Source organism: Herpailurus yagouaroundi, unplaced genomic scaffold, assembly GCF_014898765.1.
Source record: "Herpailurus yagouaroundi ecotype Mexico unplaced genomic scaffold, PumYag 67641, whole genome shotgun sequence".
Lineage (NCBI taxonomy): Eukaryota > Metazoa > Chordata > Mammalia > Carnivora > Felidae > Herpailurus > Herpailurus yagouaroundi.
The window spans coordinates 2,324,010-2,350,509 of record NW_024420442.1 but is presented as its reverse complement, the minus strand read 5'-3'; the positions used below and the strand labels follow the sequence as shown (position 1 = coordinate 2,350,509).

The following is a 26,500-nucleotide window of genomic DNA, read 5'->3' as shown; positions in this document are numbered from 1 at the left end:
GTCTCACGCCCTGATCACTTCGGGCTTCCTGTCCTTTTCAGACTGACCCCCCTGACCTTTGTTATTAGTGCCTTCCAATCACTGCCAGGTGAACGTTCCAGGATACAGTGGTTTTCTAAGTGTCTTACTCCACCACGTAGCTTTCAATGCCTTTGTAACCAGGTCTGCTGGCGTCTCATTTCCCATTTCGAACCTCTACACGTACCTTTCCCCATTGATCACCAGCACCTAGCACAGCACAGGCGGACAGAAGGCACTCATTACACTTTTCTGTCTAGGCTATCCAAGGATTCTCTCTTGTACTACCTGGCAGAAGACAGAGTCAAGCCTTACGTCAGCCACAATGGGAGTCGTGCAAAGGTTTCTACAGAAAGGAAGACAAATTTAAAAACGAACCAGGAAAAAGAAAAGAAGAAAGAAAAAAAAAAAAAAAGAGGTTAGAGTGGGAGAGAGCCAAAGCCTAAGAGACTGTTAAAAGCTGAGAACAAACTGAGGGTGGATGGGGGGTGGGAGGGAGGGGAGGGTGGGTGATGCTATTGAGGAGGGCACCTTTTGGGATGGGCACTGGGTGTTGTATGGAAACCAATTTGACAGTAAATTTCATATATTTAAAAAAAAAAAAAACAAACCAACGAACCAGGAGTAACGAGTTCCAAACTCTTGACTTGTTACCTCAGAATCACCTATAGCCGCATACAATGAAGATTCCTCAAGCCCTCTCCTGAGATTCCTACTTAGCGGGTGTGGCCCAGGGCCTAGGAGTGAGCACTTTGGCAGCAATTCTCCAGGGGATTCTGCTGCAAATCAGGTTTTCTAAAACTCAGATCCACTCTCATAAATAGAGTCAACTGATCTTTGACAAGGGAGCAAAAGCAATACAATGGGGCCAAAGATAGTCTCTTCAACAAATGGTGCTGGAACAACAAGATGTCCACGTGCCAAGAAGTGAATCCTGACACGGTCCTTACGCCATTCACAAAACCAACCTCACGGTGGATCACAAACCTAAATGTAAGGTGCAAACTTACAAAACTCTTAGGAGATAACACTGGGGAAAACCTAGATGAGCTGGGGTGTGGCGGCGACTTTTTGGATAGAACACCAAAGATGTGATCTATATAAAAGAAATAACCAATCACCTAGATTTCACTCAAATTGAAAATTGCTGGGGCACCTGGGTGGCTCAGTCGCTTAAGCATCTGACTTTGCTTCAGGTCATGATCTCACAGTTCCTGAGTCTGAGCCCCGCGTTGGGCCCTGTGCTGACAGCTCAGAGCCTGGAGCCTGCTCGCACTCTGTCTGTCTCTCTCACAAAAATAAACAAACATCAAAAAAAATTTCTGCCCTGTAAAAATGAATAGCAAGAGAGTAAGAAAAAGAAGCCACGGACTCGGAGAAAATGTTTGCAAAAGACATGTCTATCTTATAAAGGATAGTTCTCTAAAATATGCAAAGAATTCAGGGTGCCTGGCTGGCTCCATCAGAAGAGCATGTGACTCTTGATCTCGGGGTCATGAGTTTGAGCCCCGATGTTGGGTGTAGAGATTACTTAAATAAAAACTAAATAAATTAAAAAATATATATATACAAAGAATTTTTTTTTTGAGAGAGAGAGAAAGAGAGAGTGTAAGCAGGGGAGAGGGGACAGAGGGAGAGAGAGAAAAGATCTTAAGCGGGCTTCCCGCTCATGGAGCCTGATGCAGGGCTTGATCCCATGACCCAGGGATCATGCCCTGAGCCAAAATCAAGAGTCGGACATTCAAGCAACTGAGCCACCCAGGCGCCCCAAGAGTTCTTAAAATAGTAAGAAAACAACCCAATTACAAAATGAGCTAAAGACTTTCATAGGCACCTCACCGAAGAAGATTAGCAGATGGCAAAGAAGCCTATGGAAAGACGTCCCACATCATATGTCATCTGGGAAATGCAAATTAAAGCAACAAGATATCACTACACACCTATTAGCATGGCCAAAATCCGGAGCACTGACAACATCAAATGCTGGGGATGGTATGGAGCAACAGGAACTCTCATTCACTGCTGGTGGGAATGCAAAATGGTACAGCCACTTTGGGACACAGTTTGGTGGCTTCGTACAAAACTAAACCTACTCTTCCTATATGATCAGCAATTGTGCTCCTTGGTATTTACCTAAAGGAGTTGAAAATGTACATCAATTTTATAGCAGTTGTACATCAAACGTTTATAGCAGCTTTATTCATAATTGCCAGAATTCAGAAGCAACTAAGACATCCTTCAGCAGGCGAATGGAGAAATCAACCGTGGTGCATCCACACAATGGGATATTATTCAGCATTAAAAAAAAAAAAGAGGTATCACGCCATGGAAAGACATGGAGGAAACTTAAATGTGTATTAACTAAGTGAAAGAAGCCAATGTGAAAAGGCTACACGCTGTACGATTCCAACTCTAGGATATCCTGGAAAAGGCACAATTATGGAGACAATGAAAAGATCAGCGGCTGCAGGCGTTGTAGAGGGAAAGATGAATAAACAGGCAGAGGACAGGGGATTTTTTTAGGACAATGAAAATACTCTGCATGATATTATAACGATAGATATATGTCATAATACATTTGTCCGAACCCACAGAATATACAACACCAAAAGTGAGCCTGAAGGTAAATGGACTTTGAGTGATCAGGATGTATCAGTGCAGGTTCATCAACTGTAACAAACATATATCTCTCTGGTGGGGGGGGAGGGGACGGATGTTGATGATGGGGGAGGTTATGAATTGTGAGGGCAGCGGATATTTGGAAAATCTCTATCTTCCTCTCAACTTGGTTACAAGCCTAAAACTTCTCTACAAAAAAAAAAAAAAAAGGTCTTTAAAAACAAACCCCCAAACTCAGATCTAATGTATTTTATTCCCTCAAACACTATGCAAAGAAATATTTAAATACCTAAAATGCTCCTGCCCCTTAAGAGACAGTACATAAAGTTTTTCTCCTGGTTGTAGGCCTCTGTAGTTCATGAATGAACACAGCCTTAAAAACTAAGTTAGTGCCACGGCTAGTTTTTAGCTCAGACAGGCCTGGAATGTTTTCTGTCCACACCCAGAAACAGAAACTGAAGAAACTTATGAGACTTTTGTTACATAACTAAAAAAAAAAAATATATATATATATATATATATATATATGCAGAAAATTAATTTTTTTTCATCTCATGAAAGGAACTTCTCTAGTGGTTAATCTTTAAGATTCTTTTCTCACTTCTGTACCCCAAGTATTTCACATACTGTCATGGATCCCAGATAGGAAATTAAAAAAAAAAAAATCGGTTGTAATTTAGAAAAAAGAACAAAAGGGGAAATATTGGCTTTCGAACAGACAACTTTTGGGGCCTTCTTGTGAAATATCAGATAAGAACCTGAGCTAGAAGGCGCTCAGGTGCTTCCTGCTAAAATTCACACACGGAAATTCTCCATGGACTCACACTATAGGGATAAGGAGGAAATGGACAAATTTAAAGACTATTTCCCCAACTCTGAAGATGATTAATGTGGTACAAAATTCCCTAAAATTCACTGGCAGAGCTAGTCTGTAGCTATTGAGGTCAGGCTCCGTGGAATGCCAGACTAGCCCTGCAGGACCCGAAGTCACAGCCCTGGAGTTTCAAAGTGATTCTCCATCTCCTAACTGGGGATTAGGGAAACCATCTCTGACTGCTTGACATGATTTAAACTGGTACCTAAGCCAATTCCAAGCACTTGATAGCAAACGAGCCATGCATCTGCCTTTCTTTTGTGGTTTTGGTTGGAAAGGATCTCTCTAGGGGAGGAGGAGGTAAGAACTAGCTCCTGATTCTTCCAAGTGGTGGAAGAAGCCAGCAATGTGTACCGGCTACACCTGCCAAGGGAGCGCGGATGAATAATAAAAACACAATGTAGCTCCCGCGGATGAATAATAAAAACACCATGTAGCTCCCTCGCACGGAGTGCTCACTCGGCGTGTGTTAGCAGTAAGGTACAGCTCCAAACGCTTTTCACACAGTAACAGCCCTTACTACAACCTTAAGAGGCAGCACTAGTGTGACTGTGCCCATTTAACAGATTATAAAGCTGAGGCTTAGAGACAGGGGGCCTGCCCCAAATCACACTGCTAGCATAGAAGAGGGCTAAGATTTAAACCCTGGCAGTGTGGCTCCAGAAAAGAATAAGCTGCGGGGTGCTGAGGGCAGAAGGATATACTCTGTACCAGCACTGTCCAACAGAATTTCCCGGGATTATGGAAATGTTTGCTATCTGTGCTGTCCAAGGCAGGAGCCACTAGCCACGTGGGAAACTGACTAGTAAGACTGAGCAACTGAAGTTTTCATTCGACGGATCTTTAATTAATTTAAATTGATATGTAAATAGTCACAGGTGAGTTGTGGCTTCTGTGTTAGCACAGGTCACATATACTGGAGAAGGAGTCCACTCTGATGACCCATGGTGGGAATACGTATAACAAGAGTGGTATCCCTGTGGTATACCTGTCCCCTCAGGTACCAGTCAACCACCACTCTCTTCAGATGGCTTCCTGAGCCACCTCCTAGGGTTGTAGATTATACTCTGCACGGAGGCGGCAACTGAGGGCTGAGAGCCAGCCCAAGCACTCTCTGCTGCCGGCTTTGGCAAGATGCTGCATCGGCCCAGAGGAAGGGAAACGCTTCAACCCAGAGGAAGAAGAATGCTTTTTCAAAATTGGTGGGTCCAATTTTTTGTAATTTATTCACCCAGAGGGGGTGCTGGTTTTGCAGTCTGCAAGACGACTTGTTTTGTGCCAGTGCATGCCTCAAGGCACTTCCCGCTCTTCCTCTCATAGGAACTCCCAGGACAGGGGCGCCTGGGTGGCTCAGTCGGTTAAGCGTCCGACTCTTCCTTTCCGCTGAGGTCACGATCTCAGTTTCATGAGTTCGAGCCCTAGGTCGGGCTCTGCACTGGCAGCGAGGAGCCCACTTGGGATTCCTCTCTCTCTCTTTCTGCCCCTCCACTGCTCTCTCTCAAAATAAATAAATAAACTTAAAAAAAAAAACCTTAAAAAAAAAAAGAACCCCTAGGATGCGGCCTCCGTTAACCTCTAGCACACCTTGACTCCTATATCCCAGTTACTTTCCTGCACAGTCGGCCATGGAATGAGATACAGCTTTAAGACTTTTCCTTCCTTCCTCTGAACCTTCTATAGACACAGACTCTTTTAAGGTTTTCCCTGTGATTTTTCCCATAACAACTCCTGGGAAAGCAAGGAGTTAACAGCATAAGAAACACAAGGATGCTACCAACTTCTAAGACTGTAGTAACAGCTCTCCCCAGATTGCACTGCAACATTGTCAGAGGCAGTCTTTCTTTCTTCTCTTTTCTTTTCTTTTCTTTTCTTTTCTTTCTTTCTTTCTTTCTTTCTTTCCTTCCTTCCTTCCTTCCTTCCTTTCCTTTCTTTCTTTCCTTCCTTTTCTTTCTTTCCTTTTCTTTCCTTCCTTTCTTTCTCTCTCTCTTTCTTTTCTTTTCTTTTCTTTTCTTTTCTTTTCTTTTCTTTTCTTCTCTTGTTTCTTTCTCCCATGCATGGAGCCTAATGCAGGGCTTAAATTCACAACCCTGAGATCAAGACCTGAAGTTGAGATCAAGAGTTGGATGCTCAACCGACTGAGCCACCCAGGTGCCCTGCAGGCTTAGTTCTCTGACCCCTTCACTAGCAATTCTTTGGGGAGTCCGATCTACTCAATGCTTGTCTCTTTTAACTCCTGAACTAAAATGCTCCTGGAGTTGCTTACCCGTCCTAAGTCCTCCTGCCAATCCCAAATGTTCTCTAAGCTTCCTTGGATGGTACCACGCATTTAAAACTTATTTCTGGAGCACCTGCCATGTGTCAGCCACTGAGGGTAACAAAACACAGCCGCTCTCAAGGGAGATAAGTAAACAGGAAGTGACAACACATTGTGCTGAGTTCTATGTCACAGGAAAATGCAAGGTACCGTGGGACATGACGACCCGGCACGTATCTAGACTTCGGAGGCCAAGGGAGGCTTTCTGTGAAGGAAGCGGTGTGTGAGCTGAGATTAGGGCAAAGCAGAGGGGAGAGGACAAGGGCTGGGCTGGGAGGGGACGCAGGGTGCTTCCCCTGTTGTGCTGGAGTGTCTGAAGGGTCTGTCTGAGGAACCGAAAGGAGCTCGGCCCAGGCCGGCAGGCAGGATGCAAGAGGCTGGAGGTGCGCAGGGGAGAGGAGGCTGAGGCCAGACAGGCGGAAGGAGTGCGGTCGGAAAGGGCTTTGTCCGTAGTGCTGAGGAGTGTGGGCCTTATGGCAAAGCCACCGGGCCGCCGCTGCCGGGCTTTGAGGAAAGCAGAAACGGGGGCCACCAGTGGGCAGGAAAACTACAATGCCTCGCACGAGAACTGTTGATCTCGGAGGAAAGGAAGACACCCTCAAGACCGAACCACACCATGTCAGTGCCATCTGGCCTCACGTGCAGTGCTTCTCAACGCTGTCAGGAGTGCCCTGTGAGCCGGCGGGGGTGGGGAGGGGGGAGGTGAACGCAAGTCCCCGGGGCCTCCCTGGAAGGTCCTGGCCAAACGGTCCTGTGATTTTCTGCATTCTAGTCCACGAGACCCAGAGTGCCCGGAGATACCAAAAACAGTTCTCATCAAGTCATCGGGCCAAATGGACATTCCGGGAGCCAGCCCCGTGTTTATGCTATAGTTTCAGAAGTCCCGGACACGGCCCTCCACACCCCATTGTGTCAGAAGCAGTCTGAATGAAGGACCGAAAGGGGGGCAGGGCCATGTGGAGAGCACACAGCCAATGCAAGATCTCAGGCGTCCGTAGCCTGGTATCACAGTGACTAAACACACCCCTTCCTGAACACTCCTCCCCAGAGCCCAGCCCCGGAGAGCCCCCCACCACCTGTGCAGTCCACCCCCTTCACAAAGCCCCCCCAGCCTTGCCCCGCTGCCACCCCAAGGTCCACACTAGCTTCTAAAATGAGTTTGTGCCTCCGCTAGCCTTCATCATACACGTATTTTTTTTATACACGTAACTGCGCCGGGTGATGTCTCCCCCTCCACATCTCAAACTTCACGAGCAAAGAGCCACGTTTCTTATCTCCGCTGCCTATTCAGTGCTGTAGCCACAATGTGTGCCAAATAAAGTTTTATTGGACTGAACTGTTTAACCTGGTCCTTTCTGCCTTGTTCTGCTACTAATAATTCTAGGCTCTAAAGGAAAGGAAATGCGTAAAGTTGAATTTAGATATTTAACAAATTTGGCAGATGTGCTCACAAACTTCAGATAGAAGTTAGTTTGTGGGGAGCTAACCTACTTTTTTTTTTATAGCTGTTTTCCGGGCACCTGGGTGGTTCAGTCAGTTGAGCGTCCGACTCTTGATCTCCGCTCCTGGCCGTGGGATCAGGCCTGGGTCCGGCTCCACGCCGAGTGTGGAGCCAGCTTAAGATTCTCCCTTTTGTTCTCTGCCCCTCTCCCCCACCACTCACACCCTCTCTCTAAAGACAAAAACAGGGGCGCCTGGGTGGCGCAGTCGGTTAAGCGTCCGACTTCAGCCAGGTCACGATCTCGCGGTCCGGGAGTTCGAGCCCCGCGTCGGGCTCTGGGCTGATGGCTCAGAGCCTGGAGCCTGTTTCCGATTCTGTGTCTCCCTCTCTCTCTGCCCCTCCCCCGTTCATGCTCTGTCTCTCTCTGTCCCAAAAATAAATAAACGTTGAAAAAAAAAATTTAAAAAAATAATAATAAAAAAATAAAGACAAAAACAGGGGCGCCTGGGTGGCTCAGTCGGTTAAGCGGCCGACTTCGGCTCAGGTCATGATCTCGCGGTCCGTGAGCTCAAGCCCCGCGTCGGGCTCTGTGCTGACAGCTCAGGGCCTGGAGCCTGCTTCGGATTCTGTATCTCCCTCTCTGACCCTCCCCCATTCATGTTCTGTCTCTCTCTGTCTCAAAAATAAGTAAATGTTAAAAAAAAATTTTAAAGACAAAAACAAACAAAAATGGTTGTTTTCTTATTGCTTCCTTAATTTTTTTTTATCGACGTATACTTGACATACAATGTTACATTAGTTTCAGGTGTTGAGCCAACCTATTTTTTATCCCTGGGCATGATATCATTTTCCTTTTGAAAGGTAGACACCCATCATTCGCACATTGCTGGTAGGAATGTAAACTGGTACAGCCACTCTAGAAAATAGTTTGGCAGTTTTTTATAACACCAAATATGTAATTACCATATGACCCAGCAATTGCACTCTTGGGCATTTATTCCAGAGATACAAAAAGTTGTGTTCACATAAAAACCTGAGCATGAGAATTTATAGCAGCTTTATTCATGACTGCAAAAAATTAGAAACGATGGAGATATCCTTCAAGGAATAAATGTTTAAACAAATTGGTACCTCCATACCATGAAATTTTAAAAAATGAACTATTGATACACAAAACAATTTGGAGGGACCTCAAGGGTATTATGCAGAGTTTAAAAAAAAAAGTCACCCTCAAACAGTCATATGTTCTAAGAGTCTATTCCAGTAACATTCTCTTTTTTTAATGTTTATTTATTTATTTTGAGAGAGAAAGAATGAGTGGGGGAGGAGCAGAGAGAGACAGAGGGAAAGAGAATCTCAAGCAGGCGCCACACTTTCAGCGCAGAGCCCGACATGGAGCTCAGTCTCACAAACCGTGAGATCATGAGCTGAGCCAAAACCAAGAGTTGGACGTCCAACCAACTGAGCCACCCAGGTGCCTCTATTCCAGTAACATTCTTGAAATGACAAAATTATAGAGATAGAGAACAGATTAGTAGCTGCCAGAGGTCAGAGAGTGGGGGAAAGTAATGCAGGGTGAGGGGGTGCAGAAAGGAGTAGGGTATGGCTATAAAATGGCAACTCAGGGGATCCTTGTGGTTATGGAACTATTCTATATTTACACATGTGATAAAATTGCACAGGACTACACACACACACACACACACACACACACACACACACACGGTTGCATGTGACACAGGTGAACTTTGAATTAGGTGGGTGGATCGTACCCACAGCAACTTTCTGGTTTTGATATTGCATTCTGGTTACAGACAGATAAACGGTACACTGGGATCTCCCTGTGCATTTTTTTGCAACATCCTAGGGATCTACAATTTTTAAAGATATTTTTAGAAAGTAGACACCAAAAGCAGATGCATTTTCTACTGAAGCATACTGCCCCCCTCTTGGGTTTGTGAAAAGAATAGCGATAAAGAAGATGTGATTATTGGGGCACCTGGGTGGCTCAGTCGGTTAAGCGGCCGACTTCGGCTCAGGTCGTGATCTCACGGTCCGCGAGTTCAAGCCCCGCGTCGGGCTCTGTGCTGACAGCTCAGAGCCTGGAGCCTGCTTCGGATTCTGTGTCTCCCTCTCTCTCTGCCCCTCCCCCGTTCATGCTCTGTCTCTCTCTGTCTCAAAAATAAATAAACATTTTTAAAAAATTTTTTTAAAAAGAAGATGTGATTGTTGAATCACTGTGTTGTACACCTGAAGCTAATAGAACATTGTATGTTAATTATACCTCAATTAAAAACAATGATAAATAAAGCCAAAAAAACAGGTTGTTCTTTTTCAGTTTTGGTTTTTTGTTTGTTTTAAATGTTTATGTATTTATTTTGGGAGAGACAGAGTACAAATGGGGGAGGGGCAAGAGAGGGATGCAGAGAGAGAGAGAGAGACGGATACAGAGAGAGAGAGAGAGAGAGAGAGAGAGAGAGAGAGAGAGAGAATCCCAAGCAGACTGTGTGTTGTCAGCACAGAGCCCGACGTGGGGCTCGAACTCACGAACCGTGAGATCGTGATGTGGGCCGAGATCAAGAGTCGGACGCTCGACCGACTGAGCCACCCAGGCGCCCCTCGGTTTCGGTTTTTAATTAGGTTAGAGCCCAGTGCTCGCCAAACAAAAGCAATCCATTCTTCCCCCGCAAGTCTCCTGCGCACACTCACCAGTAGTAGAGAGTATAGTTGGTGTCGGGACTTGTGTTCCTTCCAGGGAGCCAAGTACACTTCATGTAGCTCAGGTTGTGCCAAACGCACTGCAGCTCAGTCACAGCAGACTCAGGATCACCTGCAATATCCAGCCAAGGGTTTAGGCTCCTTCTTTCCCTGCCAGGCAAACCTGCCAATCCCTCTGGGGCATGGGGGACGGTGAGAGTGTCTTCCCAGAAAGCCAATCCCTAATCTCTCATGCCATTTTACCCACAAGGCACCCAGGATGGAGAAAACCCAAATCTGACTCGCTCAAAACTCTCTCTCTCACCTCCAGATACCGAGGAAATAGCTTTACCATCCCTGCGGGACCCTAACTTTGTAGCCCTAACTGGAGAGAGAGTCTAAAGGTCAAATAGTGTTTCAATCGTAGGAAGTGAGTACGGAATTCCTAAATGAAAGTGAAAATACAAACGACCCATATATACCTACCTGTCTTTCAAGAAAACAAGTCTACCGAGTCACCATTCACCTTCCTGTCTTTTGACCCCTACTAACACATCTTGTTTTAAAGACTAAACAAGCAGTCCTCCTGAAGCAACTCGGGGAAAAGTTAAGCATAACATCACTCTTGGTAGTTGTTTGCTGTGGATTATGACTTTACGAGCCCTATCGTCTTTATCATCTGAAATCTCGACCTTTATAAAGCCTTTGGAGTTAGGGCATCATGTCACCAAGTTAAATGCCTCTGTTTAAAATGCAAACTTGCTATCCCTCAGGATTCTTGAAGGGGTACTGGACTGAGCCGTCATCAACTGTTTTACTGGCACAAGACGATGTAGGCTTTTTCAGATTATTCCTTAAACTCCCAAAGAAATGAGAGAAGGGGAGCTAAGTTGTTTTAAACCATGTTCCCAGCCTCATGGCAGTACTGAATTTTATCCTTTTACAAAGACTACTTCATATACTTTTGATCAGCGCAAGGCAGGCAAAGAGGATGGTCTGGAGACCAGGCCACATAGCGCTAAGGTCTGGTGGTGGGACAGGGAACCCTCCAAACGAGGGGCAACATGACATTAATAGATAGGACGTACACAGGATTTGCTCTTGCCAGGCCCTATTCTAACTACCTCACCTCGAGTGACTTACATCAGCCTTTCAACGGTCCTGGCAGGAAGTACTGTCATCATCCCCATTTTACAGATGAGGAAAGTGAAGGCGGGAGGGGCTAAGTGACCTGCTGAAGGTCACACGGCTACTGGCTGGCAGAGCTGAGACTTCGGCTTGGACATCTGCTCTCTGGCAGCCCTGCTCTTAATCAGTATACACCCCTCCCTCCGTGCGAGCCAAGAGCCAGAAGAATCTGGGTGATGGGCGGGAAGGGAACTGAGGGCCAATGACCGACCTAACTACGTGACAGCTGGGCCCAGGGCTGGTCTTGAACTGGAGCAGGGCCCGCGGGCCCCTTTTCCTTTTCTAACACCTTTCCCCAAATATGTCCCGTTTATCAAGCTAATCTTTCTAAAGAGGAAGACAGTATTTTGGCTTTTTTAAGGTACTGGACCTGTAATCTAAAGACCTAGGGCAACTCACTCAGTTCCCCTCTTCCTCATGGAATGGGTCCCGGGTAACTTGCTCACATCACAAGACAAGCTGGGGCTCCTGGGTGACGCAGTCGGTTAAGCATCTGACTCGATTTCAGCCCAGGTCATGATCTCACGGTTGTGAGACTGGGCCCCGCTTCAGTCTCCACGCTGGGCATGGAACCTGCTTAAGATTCTCTCTCTCCCTCTCCCTCTATTCCTCGCCTACTTGCAGGCTCGCTCTCCCTACCAAAAATAAATAAATAAATAAAAAAACACAACAAGCTTATGAGGCTTAATTTAGGGGAGGGGTGTATATGTGTGTATATCACATTCCAAATTACTTATTTTTGAGAGGGGTGGGAGGGGCAGAGAGAGAGGGGGACAGAGGATCCAAAGTGAGCTCTGTGCTGACAGCATCGAGCCCAATGCAGGGCTCGAACTCACGAACCATGAGATCGTGGCCTGAGCCGAAGCCAGATGCTCAACTGACTGAGCCACCCAGACATACCCGTATTCCAAATTATTAAGTGCTGTGTAACTACTAGGCATTTACTCAAGTTGTGAGCACTTCAAAAGCAGGGACATCCTCATATTTATCATTGTGTTGTCAGCACCTAGTACAATGCCTGGAGCTTATCAGACTCAGCAAGTATCTGAAAATTGAATGAATTAATGAACACCGAACATGAGCATATGGATAATTTGGATTTATGCTCTAAATACCACCAAACAGTGCTTTCAGCTGTTACCTTCAGGGGGCGGGGTGCATTTTTCCACCAAAATGCTAGGATTGTCACTTTCATTGGTGCTACACTGGGATCCCACTTGCAGACAAATCCTCTCGTTCAGGGGCACTTCTTTTGAACGATGGGTTTCAGGAGCAATTTTCTAAGGTTAGGAAGTTTTAAAAAGGCATTACTGTAGCAAATACACAGAAATACACTCAGCTAATAAAACACTGGCATGTTCAAATGTGTAAAAAAAAAAATGGAAAGTTATCGGATGGCATAAAACAGTGACTCTCAACCTGGGGTGATTTTGCTTCCCCCGCCCCGCCCCCCCCCCCGGAGGACTTTTGATAAAGTCTAAGAATATTTTTGGTCACCGGAACGTAGGAGGGGGCTGCCAGTGGTGTCTAGTAGGTAGCGGCCAAGGATGCTGCTCAACATGGTACAAGGCACAAGACAGCCTTCCCTCCCCTTACGACAAAGAATTATCCCGCACCAAATCTCAGCAGTGCCACGGCTGAGAAACCCCAGTACAGATAAAAGACAATTTCCTACATTTTAAATGTACAAACATTATGACATTTACCTATAAACCTACTATGCTAACACATCAACTGTCTAAAAGCAACTTTAAAGGAAACACGATAAGATGATCAATATTCCATTCCTAACCAGATGCAGTATCATGATCAAGATCAAGGTGAAAAACTGCTTTAAGAATCCAGTGACCCTGGTCACCTCTGAGGGCAGGAAGTAAAGGAGGGCCTGGGGACCACAGAGAGACTTTTCATTAAACATCTTCCTGCACTGTTTGGCCATTTTTAAAAAATCTTATTTATTTTTGAGAAAGAGGCAGAGACAGAGACAGAGTGTGAGCGGGGGAGGGGCAGAGAGAGAGGGAGACACAGAATCCGAAACAGGCTCCAGGCTCCGAGCGGTCAGCACAGAGCCAGACACGGAGCACGAACCCACAGACCGCGAGATCATGACCTGAGCCGAAGTCGGACGTTAAACCGACTGAGCCACCCCGGTGCCCCATGTCTGACCATTGTGACTACCTCACACATGCACAGAAATGTCAAGGGTTGTTCAGAGAACCACACCCATATTCTGAAGAGTAGATGACCATTCCTGACAGCATACAGATGTAAATCACAAATCTGGTGGTTAGGATTTAGAATGAGGAGATTAGAGGGCTCTTTAGGAAATTAACATTTCCCAAACTGACAGAGTTGGAATAACTCTGAAGCTGCTTTTAATCAGGGCTCCAAGGAGCTTCCTGTTTTGCAATAGTTTCTGACTCAAGTTGGAGATAGCACTTCCTTTCATATACGTGCTGCCGGCCCTGAAGTGAAAACTTTGTCACGGCTGCCTCTGTCTGCCGTCCTAAAGAGCTGCTCTGCCATTTCAGAGGCCGGCTGCCAGCTGAGTGTAAGGACAACTGTGAGATACCCCCGAAAGCAAGACATTAAGGGTGCCCTCTGAGAGGGAGCTAGTACATCAACAATTAATGAATCACAGCAACAAAGACAGGAAAAACATCACATCAGAGACTGAAGAGCTTTAGGCCCAGGCACAACAGCACTCTGAAAAGGGACTTACCTGGTCAGCCCCGAGGAAACAAAGAAAAAGAAAGGTGTATGAGCAACCTTCTGGCCGGCAGAAGGTTCTGGGGGTGGATCTAGCTCCACGGACACTAATTCTGTGCCACCGGCAAAGCTCTGCCTTTCTGCAGTGGGACCTCCAGCTGCTCTTAGCCAAATACATTTTCACAACTCATTTCTGATCCTTCACAAGAAACCGACTCACCATTTGGCTTTCTATGGAGGTGCTGCCTACAGGGATGGAACACGCCAGTTATGCCAGCACAAAGCTTTCTGGAATTTTTTTTTTTTTCCCCCGAGAGAGCTCTCACAGCAAAGGAAGGAATCGGCCCTCGAGAGTGGCCTGCGTGCCGAGGAGGTGAGGGCTCTCAGCCCGTGAAAGCGGAGACCGGCCCCGGGACCGTGGGCAGGGAGGCGCGAAGGCCCCGGGACGCAAATGTCACCCACCTCCCAGTCTCACCAAGCACCAGTCCCATGTAGCTCAAGGTAAGTTAATATGCAATTGGCACGAAAGAAGTAGAAACCCCAACTGCCAACGACCGCCAAGTCCAGCACACCTTTATCAGACAAGGAACTAAACCCCTTCCAGCAGATCTTGATGAGGTACGTGCGATGGCTCCCACGTGACTTTCGGCTGGCTGCGGTGACTCATTCCACGGGTAGCTGCTGTATGACACGAGGCTCCACCCCTCAGGGAATCTGGGCTCCTTTGAAAATTTATCAAAATCCAAGGCCAGAGTCCTGAAATGATCCCTTCCCCTCAGGACCAACGTTCATTTGGCCGGATCACACCTTTCCCAATTCCAGATTCCTTTCTCAGTAGGAAAAGTGCGCCGGCCTCGGCTTTTGCCTCTCTGGATGCCTGGATGGCACAACAGCTCTTTAATTTATTCACCTAGTGAGACTTGCCTATCTCTTGGTGATGAAAGATACCTAATCTGATGCCAAAGCACATAAATCAACGTTCTTTTAACAACAACCAGCCAAAAAAACAAAAACAAAACCTGATGCCAGATCCTTCTTCGACTCACCAGACTGGGAAACTAGGAGATATTGCTACAACAATGGTGGAGGGCAGCCACTTAAAACTCATCTTGTATTTAAAAAAACAAAAATCGTATATGAATCCCTGTCTCTTATGTTCATGGCCCTCCAATCTGAAGACTGAAAGTGACCTCAAGGGTTTATCTCATTTAGCAATGTAAGACCTCTAGACGGTCTCACAAGCCCCCCTAACATGTACAAACTATCCTAAAGCCACTACTGTGATCTGCTTCAAAGCGTATACCAGACAATCTGATGATCTTAATGCTTTGTCCAAAGGATGGGAAGGGGAAAGGGAAACCGCTCCTGCCACTCGTTCTCAGCCTCAGGACTGAAAAACTTCAAAAGGTCACATGGGATATCTCCCATCATTGATTAGAAGAGATAATCCGTGTTTCTCACAACTGTGGCACTGACAGCACCAACGGTCAGAGGTCAGGTGGCTGGAATATAAATGAGCAGGCCTCAGGCAGAGGTCACTCTTCATGGTTTCCGTCTGGTCTCCCCAGGGGCAAAATGGAGGGTGATGTTAGGTTGAACCATATGACCTATAAAAGCAACGATTTCATGTGATTCGACATAACAAGAAAAAGAAGACGAAAAGGGATGATTATGGAACATGAGCTCGGGGCCAGGTGCATTGCGAACATCCTCTCCTCCAATGCACGCGCCGCTGACGTCGGGTGGGTCCCACCCTGGCATTTTACAAACAAGGAAATGAAGGCTCGGGGAGGTTAAGTGACCTTCCCAGGGTCACATGCCTTGACAGGGGAAGAGACACACCGTCAAACCCAATCCTCTCTGATTCCACTGCCTCCTACGGTCGCTTTCAAGTCTCAGTTTCTGTATCTCTCCTGTGGAGTCGGCCCCATTTCCAGGCTACGATACCACCGTGTCTACGCGACCGACCCTCGAGTGTGCTTGGCTGGCTAATGAACGTGGACCTGTTAGAAGACAAGGTGACCTCCCCTCGGTTTCAACGCGATACTTAGGCGAAGCCCTTAAATAAGGTCTCTTCTGGGATTTCGCAGGGCCTGAAGTACTGAGAGTTGCCCCTAAGAATCCAAATGCCTGATGGCCCCTCCTTAGGAACAAGAGGAAGCCGACAGAGCGGAAGGGGAACTCAACTCCTGAGCTCAACTTCTGCATTGAGGGCATCTCCTTTTTGTCGGCTTGCTTTTTTTCTTTTTTCTTTTTTTTCATTGAAGTATAGTTGACATACTAGTTTCGGGTGCGCAAAACAGGGATGCGACATTTATGTCCCTTACTCAGCGGTCCCCCTGACGGTAGGTCTGGTCACCATCTGTCACCACACAAACTTCTTAGAATATTGTTGGCTGTCTTCCCTACGCCGTGGTCTTTGCCGTCATGGCTTATTTATTTTATAACCGAAAGCTTGTACGGCTTAATCCCCTACGCCTACTTTGCCCATTCGTCCCCTGCAACCATCAGCTTGTCCTCTGCGCCTGTGAATCGGTTTCTGTCTTGTTTTGTGTGTTCGTTTGTTTTTTTTCGAGTCCACATGAGTGAAATCACAGGGTATTTGTCTTCGGTCCATCGGCGTTGTCACAGATGGCAACATTTCGTTCTGTTTTATGGCCGAGTCACATGATGCTGTATAAATATACCACATCTTCTTCATCACTTCATCTTCCCTACCGTGACCATTGTGAGTAACGCTGCAATAAACGTAGGGGTGCATGTATCTTTTTGAATTAGTGTCTCCATTTTCTTCAGGTGAATACCCAGAAGTGGAACTGCTGGACCGTAGGGCAGTTCTATTTTTAATTTCTTGAGGAACCTCCATATCATTTTCCAGAATTTACAGTCCCACCAACAGTGCAGGAGGGTTCCCTTCTCTCCACATCGTCACCAACACTTGATATTTCTGGTCCTTTTTTTTTTTTTTTTTTTTAAGATTTTGTCTTTAAGTAAGCGCCACACCCAATGTGGGGCTCAAACTTAGAACCCTGAGATCAAGAGTCGCATGCTCTACTGACTGAGCCAGCCAGGCACCCAGATATTTCTTGTCCTTTTGATACTAGCCATCCTGACAAGTATGAAGCAATAGATCTAACTGTGGTTTTGATTTGCATTCCCTGACGATGAGTGATGTTGAGCATCTTTTCATGTGTCTGTTGGCCATCTGGATGTCTTCTTTGGAAAAAATGTCTATTCGGGTCTAGAGGACCTCTTTTTTTTTAATGTTAGAGTGTGTGTGTAAGTGGGGGAGAGGGACAGAGGGATAGACGGAGAGAATCCTAGTCAGGCTCCATGCTCAGCATGGAGTCCGTCCTGGGGCTCGAGCCCATGACCCTGGGAACATGACCTGAGCTGAAATCAAGAGTGCGACGTTCATCCGACTGAGCCACCCAGAGGACCTCTTAAAATGCAAATATTTCGGGGCGCCTGGGTGGCGCAGTCGGTTAAGCGTCCGACTTCAGCCAGGTCACGATCTCGCGGTCCGTGGGTTCGAGCCCCGCGTCGGGCTCTGGGCTGATGGCTCAGAGCCTGGAGCCTGTTTCCGATTCTGTGTCTCCCTCTCTCTCTGCCCCCTCCCCCGTTCATGCTCTGTCTCTCTCTGTCCCAAAAATAAATAAACGTTGAAAAAAAAATTTTTTTTTTAAATAAAATGCAAATATTTCTGGGGTGCCTGGGTGGCTCAGTCGGTTAAGCATCCGATTCTGGATTTCGGCTCCGGTCATGATCTCAGGGTCACGATCTCACGGTCTTGAGGTGGAGCCCCACGTCAGGCTCCACGCTAGGCATGGAACCTGCTTAAAGACTTTTCTCTCTCTCTAAAAAAAAAAAAAAAAAAAAAAAAGCAAATACCCTGAGTAGCCTCAATTCTCTATCAATGAACACCTAACCCATAATTAACACCCCAGCAGAAAAGGGGGAAGAAAGGCAGATTAGTAAATTTCCCTCAAGAGGAAGAGCCTGTTTCATCCTTGCTTTATTAAGCTTTCACATACATGATTTTCCATGTCCCAGAAAGCCAGAGAAGAGAGTAGAGCCACACTTTACACAGCAGGAAACTAAGGCTCAGAGAGGTTCAAGAACTTACCCCAGGCCACAGGGATCGCTGAGTGGCCACCAACTAGAGCCTAGTTCTCCTGACTCCCCCTGCTGCCAGGCTGCATGAACATGATGATTCCACGGTTCGTTGATCCAGAGCACCGTCACTAGTAACAACTTCTCCCATTCAGCCTTCTCATAGTCCCTGACAAATTCAACCCCAACCACCCCTGACCTCTCCCCTCACTGAAAGAAGGTATAAAGATACAAAATAGTTTTGAACAGCTGATCTGATGCTTTGAAGAATCTGTCAGTTAGAAGGGGCTACAAGACGATAGGGCCCAAGAGAAAATTCCACTGGACAAGACTACCGTAAAGAATCTGGAAATTATCCAATCTTGTTAACAAAAATTCACTTATATCAGTTGACTACATCTGACTGGAAAGGCTGAAAGTTCCCCTCATTTTTCCTCAGGCATCGGGAAACCTAGCCAACCCTATCTGCCACCGATGTCTTAGTTTTTCACTTTCCATATGGCCAATTACTTTTGTGTCACATAGTTCTTACATACCTGCGTGCGTGTCATTAGCAAGACGGTAAATGGGAAAACTCCCTGAGAAACTGGAAGCGTTATATACATGCAGGCGGGAACACAGGAAGAAATGCTAATGCCATGATTTGTTGAGAGCCCAGTAGATAAAGATACCTAGTATTTCCCAACAGAGTATCTCATTGCATTTCATTATCAAATAATGAGCCAACATTTTCAAACGTTCAAACGCTCGATTTTTTTCAACAGTCATTTTCCCAGGTAAAATTTAGACGCAACCCAAGACAAAATTCCCACTTCGAAGTGAGGTTAGAATTCAGTTTATTCTTGGCTCCGGTTCAAAGTGCTCACTTTGCCTCATCAATGCAATACCTTCCAGAAAACTTACCTTATCCTGTTTGTTGTCAAAATGACTAAAATACCATAAGGTGCAATTCGGGCTGGCTCCCTCAGGAGGGTCCCATGTCCAGATGACCGTGCAGAGGTTTTCAACAGAAACGCTCAAATTTGTCACAGGCGGCTGAGTTTCTGTTCAAATGAAGCACAAGGTGTACATTTATCAGCACTGGCCAGGGTTTTTAGTGGGTCATTTGATCCATTCCTCCAAGTCCTAGAGGCCAAGAATAGGATGACTGAGAGAACAACAGCTCCCGGGTATCGAGCCAGGCACCGTTCTAAGTCCTCTCCACATACTAATGCACCGAATCCTCACGACCACCTTACGAGACAGGGACGAGGAGCCTCATCTTGAAGATGAAGTGACCGAGGTCAAGCACACTGAGTCACTTGCCCCATGTCCCCTAGCTCGTCAATGGCAGAGCCGGGATACAACCCAGGAAGTGTGGCTCCGGGGCCACGTTCTTAACTACTTGCTTTAGTGTGGACACAGGGAAGAGTGCGGCCTGAAATTTCTGTTTTCCTCCCGCAGGAATTCGGGGCTCCCTCTGCTCGGGATCTACAGCTCACTCAGTGCAGACACGTCAATCTCGGCAGCTCCGCGGGTGGGTCTCAGCAGCGTGTCTTTAATCGTGCTTGCTAACGTGACCCGGGAACTGTTTTCATAACTTTTCCAAAGAAGTACTGAGAAAGATTTAACAGTGCCTGTCATTCCTCTGAGGTCTGACACTAAACAGCTGGGACTGTAGCTCTGACTAATCTGAAGAGGGAAGAAGAGAGGGAAACTGAACCAGTATCTTAAAAATGTGTTTCATTTGGAGAAAACCCACCACTGCCTCCACCAAATACTTAGTGACTCTATCGTTTTGGACCCAGCTCTATCACCAGGGAAAAGAGTTTTAAAGCTTCTGCCAAAAACAGGGAAAGACATAGAGTGGGGGAAAGGAAACACCATTTCAAACTTTGCCGAGAGCTTCTGAGACCAGGACTACCAAAATCACCCCCCGGGAACCGGATGACAGAACCTCTCTTCTACCTTCGCCACTTTTCTATAAATTGAAAATTATTCCAAAATAAAGTTCATTAAACTCATTAAAGAAAAAACAATCTCGGGGTGTGTGGATGGCTCAGTCAGTTAAGCGTCTAGCTTCAGCTCAGGTCATGATCTCCCGGTTCGTGGGTTCGAGCCCCACATCGGGCTCCGCTCCGCACTGGTGGTGAAGAGTCTGCGTGGGATTCTCTCTCTCTCTCTCTCTCTCTCTCTCTCTCTCTGCCCCTTCCCCACTTGCACTCGCGTGCGTTCTCTCTCTCACACACACAAAATAAAATAAACCTTTAAAAAATAATAAAACAAATAAATAAATAAATCCTCCCAAATTGCCCCAAGTTGCAAACTCAGTCCTTATTGATTGCTTACGGGATACCGTTGTCTTTAATTTACCAATCCACAGAGCTCTATTTTATACTCTATGCCAACACACTGGAGTGCACTGGGCCTCTTACATAATCCGTAAATACTTTATGCCATTACCTTCCTCTTCAACTGAACAAAAGATTCCTTTGGTCCCCAAACATCAGCCCCACAGGCACTACGTAGCTGGCATTTCCCCAAAGGCTCTGGACTCTGGATATTCATTCCCTTTCCCGACTCTTCTACCATCAGTGTTTCCCGCAAGGGTGACCAAAAGGCCCAAGTGCGGGGACGCGCAGCCCGCGGCAGGACCAGCGGAGGCAGAAAATTCCCACTGCACTGAGTTAAAACCCAGCTAGCGTCCGGAAGCATCGACGGCTCAGGCAACAGTGCTGGCGTCAGGATTCTAAGCAACTACGGGCGTATACAGCGGTTTCATTTTGGCCTTTCTAACGCCACATCAGCACCCGTGAAGACAAATCATTTGTCAGCTCTAGAGCCTCTAATAAGAACTTCGTTCCTCCCGAAGACTACGATCTACTCTAGGCTTACCTGCCATATTCCGCACTTTCCAGAAACACCCGGCAGCAAACTTCCTGACGCCCTACCTTCCTACTCCCACGCAAACATTAAAGCCCCGATAATAAAAAATATTACCTATTTATGGTAATGTAATAAATCACACCTCAATTTTCAAGGCAATTTAAGACCTTTTAGAATCTATTTTTGGGGGTGCCAGGGTGGCTCAGTTGGTTAAGCGCCCGACTCTTGGTTTTGGCTCAGGTCATGATCTTGTGGTTTCGTGGGTTTGAGCCCCACATCAGGCTCTGCACTGGCAGCACGGACCCTGCTGGGGATTCTCTGTCTCCCTCTCTCTCTGCCTCTACCCCACTCGTGCTGTCTCTCTCGAAATAAATCAATAAACTTTTAAAAGAAATCTGTTTTTTGGGGCGCCTGGGTGGCGCAGTCGGTTAAGCGTCCGACTTCAGCAAGGTCACGATCTCGCGGTCCGTGAGTTCGAGCCCCGCGTCGGGCTCTGGGCTGATGGCTCAGAGCCTGGAGCCTGTTTCCGATTCTGTGTCTCCCTCCCTCTCTGCCTCTTGCCCGTTCATGCTCTGTCTCTCTCTGTCCCAAAAATAAAAATTAAAAAAAAATGTTGATAAAAGAAACCTGTTTTTTAACCTCAGTATTTTAATAGAACAATAGCCTGCACTATTTCCAATCTCTCAGATGGGTTTATTTTTCCCCCCATCTGTTAAGTGTCCTCTAGTCAAATCTTCTAATTGGTTTGCATTTTAGGCTACTTGTGGCTATCCGCCATCCCTTTTTTTTTCTCCCTAATGGTTCCTTCCATTTCTCTTGAGGTTTTTCCACTTCCTATACTTTAAAAATACACACACACACACACACACACACACACACACGCTCTCAGTCATCCTGAAACTTAAAATACAATCTCCGAACATTTAAATATATATGGATACATGTGTATGTAGGTATAACACATGGAGATATGTACGTAAATAACTGGTGACTGTACTTCTCGTACAGATCTCTAATAGCTCCTCATATGTAAGACATGATATAATTTCAGTACAGCGTAGGATTATGAGCATGGACTCTGGAGCCAGACTGCCTGAGCTCCCATCCCAGCTCTGCTACAGACTGGCTGGCAAGTTCCTTAACCTCTCTGTGCTCCAGGTTTCTCACCTATAGCATGAGGATGATCAAGAATGACCTATCACAAAAGGGCGATTTTGAGGATGAAATGAGTTAATACAGATAAAATGCTCAGAACGGAGCCTGGCACAGGGCAAGTGCTATATAAACGTCAGCAATCTACTTGCTCTCTTTTTGAAGAAACAAAACAGTTCTAAACAGGTGCTTTGGGGGGCGCCTGGGTGGCTCAGTTGGTTAAGTGTCCGACTCTTGATTTCAGCTCAGGTCATGATCCCGGGGTCGTGGGATCGAGCCCCGCGGGCTCCGCAATGAGTGTGGAGCCTGCTTAAGATTCATTCTCCTTCCCTGTGGCCCTCTCCCCCCACTCATGCTCTCTCTCTCTCTCTAAAATAAATAAAATAATAAAATAAAATAAAATAAAATAGCTGCTTTGGGGGGCGCCTGGATGGCTCACCCGGTTAAGCATCTCACTTCGGCTCAGGTCATGATCTCGTGGTTCATGAGTTGGAGCCCCGCGTCAGGCTCTGTGCTGACAGCTCAGAGCCTGGAGCCTGCTTCAGATGCCATGTCTCCCTCTCTCTCTCTCTGCCCCTCCCCTGCTCACACTCTGTCTCTCTCTTTCAAAAATGATTAAACTTAAAAAAAAATAGTTGCTTTGGCTGTCTGTGAAAGGGATACGTGCCCACCGCCTGTAAGACAGAACGGGCATTTAATTCCAACCGTTCCTCAGAGGTTGATCACTGGCTTCAGAAAGGGGAATGGGAAGGAGGGACTCAAGTAGCTACCCCCAACTAAACTTCAACCCTCAAGAGAGTCTGTACGGTCACCTCGCACAAGATTCCATTCTACTTAGAAACTGAGACGGTCAATGCTCTAATAGGGCATGTTGCTTAGCTAATAGTTTTTGCTCTCTCCTATTCAATCACAGGAGATGGCAGAGGCCTGCATATTTCGGGAAAAGTTAAGGAAATCACAACAGTCATATATGAGTCACCGCCTCCTTCCCTTACATCTACTCAGTCATCAACGTCTGTCCATTTTCTCTTGCAACATCTCTTTTAATCATCCCAATCATACCAATGTGCTCTTCTGGGCCTGCGAGACAGGCTGACACCAGTAAGTCATGGCCCTGGACAGGAGGCATTTACCACGCATCTTTCTTTCTTTCTTTTTGTTTAAATCTTATTTCTTTATTTTGAGAGAGAGAGACAGAGACAGAGAGAGAGAGAGAGAGAGCGCATGAGCAGGGGAGGAGCAGAGAGAAGGAGAGAGCAAATCCCGAGCAGGCTTCGTGCTGTCAGCACAGAGCCCGACACGGGGCTCGAACTTGCAAACCGTGAGATCATGACCTGAGCCGAAATCAAGAGTCAGACGCTTAACCGACTGAACCACACGGGCGCCCCCACAACACATCTTTCTGGTGGACAACTTCAACCCTAGAGTCCTGCACAGCTTTACGCTCCAGTGAGTCCTGTCACCCGGTCAAGTCTCCCTGCTTGCTTCTCCTCTGGTGTCATTTCCCTCATGCTGTGCCCCACTCCAGGCCTTCATGGGCAAATGAAACTCTTCTGCCTGGACTGACTTTGCCAACACACCCTCCTGCCAAGCCGGGCTGCTTGCTGCCCACAAGGGAGCACCGTCTCACCCTCATTTCTGGGTCTCTACTCTGGCTATTCTGCCCTGACTGGGAAGAACTTCTCCACCTACTCAAATTCCACCCATCCTGAAGGTCTAGCTCAAGTTTTACCTCTTCCCCACAGCTACCAGTCCTCACAGCTTCCCCTCTTCTGAACGCCGACAGTGCTTATTATTTGGACCACACGGTCTGGCAATTAGAAAGCGAGTCTCCAATATACGATCAATCACTTCAAAACAAATGACCTGTCCATCTGTTCATGGGTCCCAACCAATCCTACCTGCTACTCTGGGAGGTGGCCAGCTCCTCTCCCAGCCAAGGACTCCCCCTCCCTTCTACAGAGGGAGGCACTGAATACAGGGGTCAGGGCATGACCTCTGGAGTCAGGCTGCCCAGATTGGACGCCTAGCTCCACTCTACCACCCACAAGGCTTGGAGCAAGACTCTTAGCCTCACTGTGCCCAGCTACCTTATATCCAAAATGGGACTAACGGCAGCACCTATAGGATAGGTTTCGTGTAAAGATTAAATGAAACAACACAAATGGAAGACTCGGAACGCTGCCTGGCATAAAGAATATTAAACACTATATAAATGCTAGTTGTTGTTATTAAGACATGCCACCATGTGGACTATCAGACTAAGCAGACTAAATTAAGCTTGTAACCTAATCATTTTATGAACACAGAAGATTAGAGCTGGAAGAGCCCTTAGAACTTACAGGCGAGGCACCTGGGTGGCTCAGTTGGTTGAGCGTCCGACTCTTTTAAAAAAAATTTTTTTTAATGTTTATTTATTCTTGAGAGAGACAGAGACAGAGTGTGAGCAGGGGTGGGACAGAGAGAGAGGGAGACACAGAATCCAATGCAGGCTCCAGGCTCTGAGCTGCCAGCACAGAACCCGACGCGGGGCTCGAACCCACGAACCATGAGATCATGGCCTGAGCCGAAGTCAGATGCTTAACTGACTGAGCCACCCAGGCACCCTGAGCATCTGACTCTTGATACTGGCCCAGGCTGCGATCTCATGGTTCGTGAGATTGAGCCCTGTGTCGAGCTCTGGGTTAACAGCACGGAGCCTGCTTGGGATTCTCTTTCTTTCTTTCTTTCTTTCTTTCTCTCTTTCTCTCTCTCTCTCTCTCCCCCTCACCCACACTCTCTGTCTCACTCTCAAAATAAATAAACAATTAAATAAAAAAAAAAGAACTTACAGATGAGAAAACTGCCACACAAGAAAAGGGAAATGATGAACCCAGAGTCCCACAGCTGGGAAATGTCAGACCACTAAAACTCAAGTCCCCTGCTTCTTTTTTTCTTCACCGTATCTCATTGAAATTTTATCAATATTTCTTTTTTTTTTTTTTAAGTCATCTCTATACCCAGCATGGGGCTTGAACTCACAACCCTGAGATCAAGAGTCACATGCTCCACTCATGGAGCCCAGCCAGAGGCCCCGCAATTTTATCAATATTTCTAATGGGAAAAAAGTTTCTGTATTCTAAGTAACCCAAGTTACCAAAGAACTGCTGAGACAAAACTGATTAAGTTGGGGGTTGCCGGTATTGCCTAGAAGGCCAGCTGTTGTTTCAGGTGCGTGTGGGAGGCTGCAGGAGGCAGGGTGTTGGAGCAGGACCATGAACATCAGGAGACTAAGGAGACAGGTGGCCCTAAATAAGTCCCTTGCCTTCTCTGGATTTCATTTCCCCACAGGATATGGGAATCCGATGTTCCCAACTGAACTACACTCCACGGTTGTCCGCTAACCTACAGAGCTCGGCTCAGTGCTAAACAAGGCAGACGCTTGAATAATTATTAACCGAAAACTTCCTACCTGCCTCCGGCCTCCACTTTAAATGCCACCTTTTCAAGTAAGGCCTTCCCACTTCACCCTGTTTATAATGGCAAACCCCTTCTCAGCTTCGTTTTTCTTCACCGTACTCAGCGCCGTCCCACACACCTGATACGTTAACTTTTCCCTCCTCTCTGACTCTGCCAAGAGCCTAGAAGCTGTACAGGGCAGGGGCTGGCTCGGTCTACTTGGCTCACCGCTGCATCCGCAGCCCCGAGAACCCTGGCACGGAGCTGAGTGCATACGTTTTGTTGACTGAATCAATAAGGGGCATCAAGATTTCCTAATCAACGTTTCAACTTGGGTTTCAAAGCACAACACACTGATGGAAATGCAATCAGCAAATTGTGGGTGTTTGTGTCAATATGGTAATAAGACCTCTCCGATGTGGAGCTACTGTGGTCACCCAACGCGCCCAGAAAGAAGGCCGCTCAAGCCAGGAGCTGTCCGTGAAAAAGTCATCAGCCCCCAACTTTTCACAGTGTAACTCCGCCGGGCCGATTAACGAAAAGTTGCCACACGGGGTGAGGGCGACGTGCGACCCCTCTGTAGTATCTCTGCAACTCGTCTGTAAGCCGACAATCGTTTCCAAACGTAAAGTTGGTAAAGAAAACAAAAAGGCATCCACCCGGATGCTGCTCCCGGTTTCCCAACGGATTTCTTGAACGCCGGAGGAGGCGGGGGCCCTCGCGTCTTTTTTCTACGAGGACCGGGGTCTCCAGGAGTTCCCTTCAACTCCCACCGCCTCACTCACAAGGAGCCCCGGCGCGACCCCGACTCGCCCCGGCCTCGGTCGCCGTCCGCGCGGCTTCCTGGCCCCTCATCCCCTCCCGGACGACCTCGCGGGTCCTGACCCGCCGCCCTCCGACGCCGCGGGCATGTTTCCGTCCGGCGCCCGGGCGCCGGGCTCTTCCCGACGGCGCGAGGGAAGTACGGCGGCGAGTCGTCGTCCTGCCCCGCCGCCGCCGCCGCCACCGCCACCGCCTGCGACCCGGGAACGCCCCGTCGCTCCCGGGTCCCCAACCTCAAACCGGGCGCCGG

General features: G+C 47.1%; 1 protein-coding gene and 1 long non-coding RNA gene across 2 annotated transcripts in view; one reads left to right on the top strand and one right to left on the bottom strand.

The window, feature by feature from the left end:
- The window catches only part of IL13RA1 (interleukin 13 receptor subunit alpha 1), a 68,635-nt gene that overhangs the window by 32,587 nt on the left and 9,548 nt on the right, over window positions 1-26,500 (bottom strand). Inside the window, exons 3-5 of the mRNA XM_040467975.1 lie at window positions 18,877-19,016; window positions 12,293-12,431; window positions 9,976-10,096 (exon numbers count right to left, since the gene is read on the bottom strand). Coding sequence (XP_040323909.1) covers window positions 9,976-10,096; window positions 12,293-12,431; window positions 18,877-19,016 — 400 coding nt within the window. The remainder of the gene's footprint in view (window positions 1-9,975; window positions 10,097-12,292; window positions 12,432-18,876; window positions 19,017-26,500) is intronic.
- Window positions 5,945-7,161, top strand: LOC121025477 (uncharacterized). The gene is made up of 2 exons (XR_005788059.1): window positions 5,945-6,498; window positions 6,598-7,161. It is a non-coding gene; the product is annotated as an uncharacterized LOC121025477 (long non-coding RNA).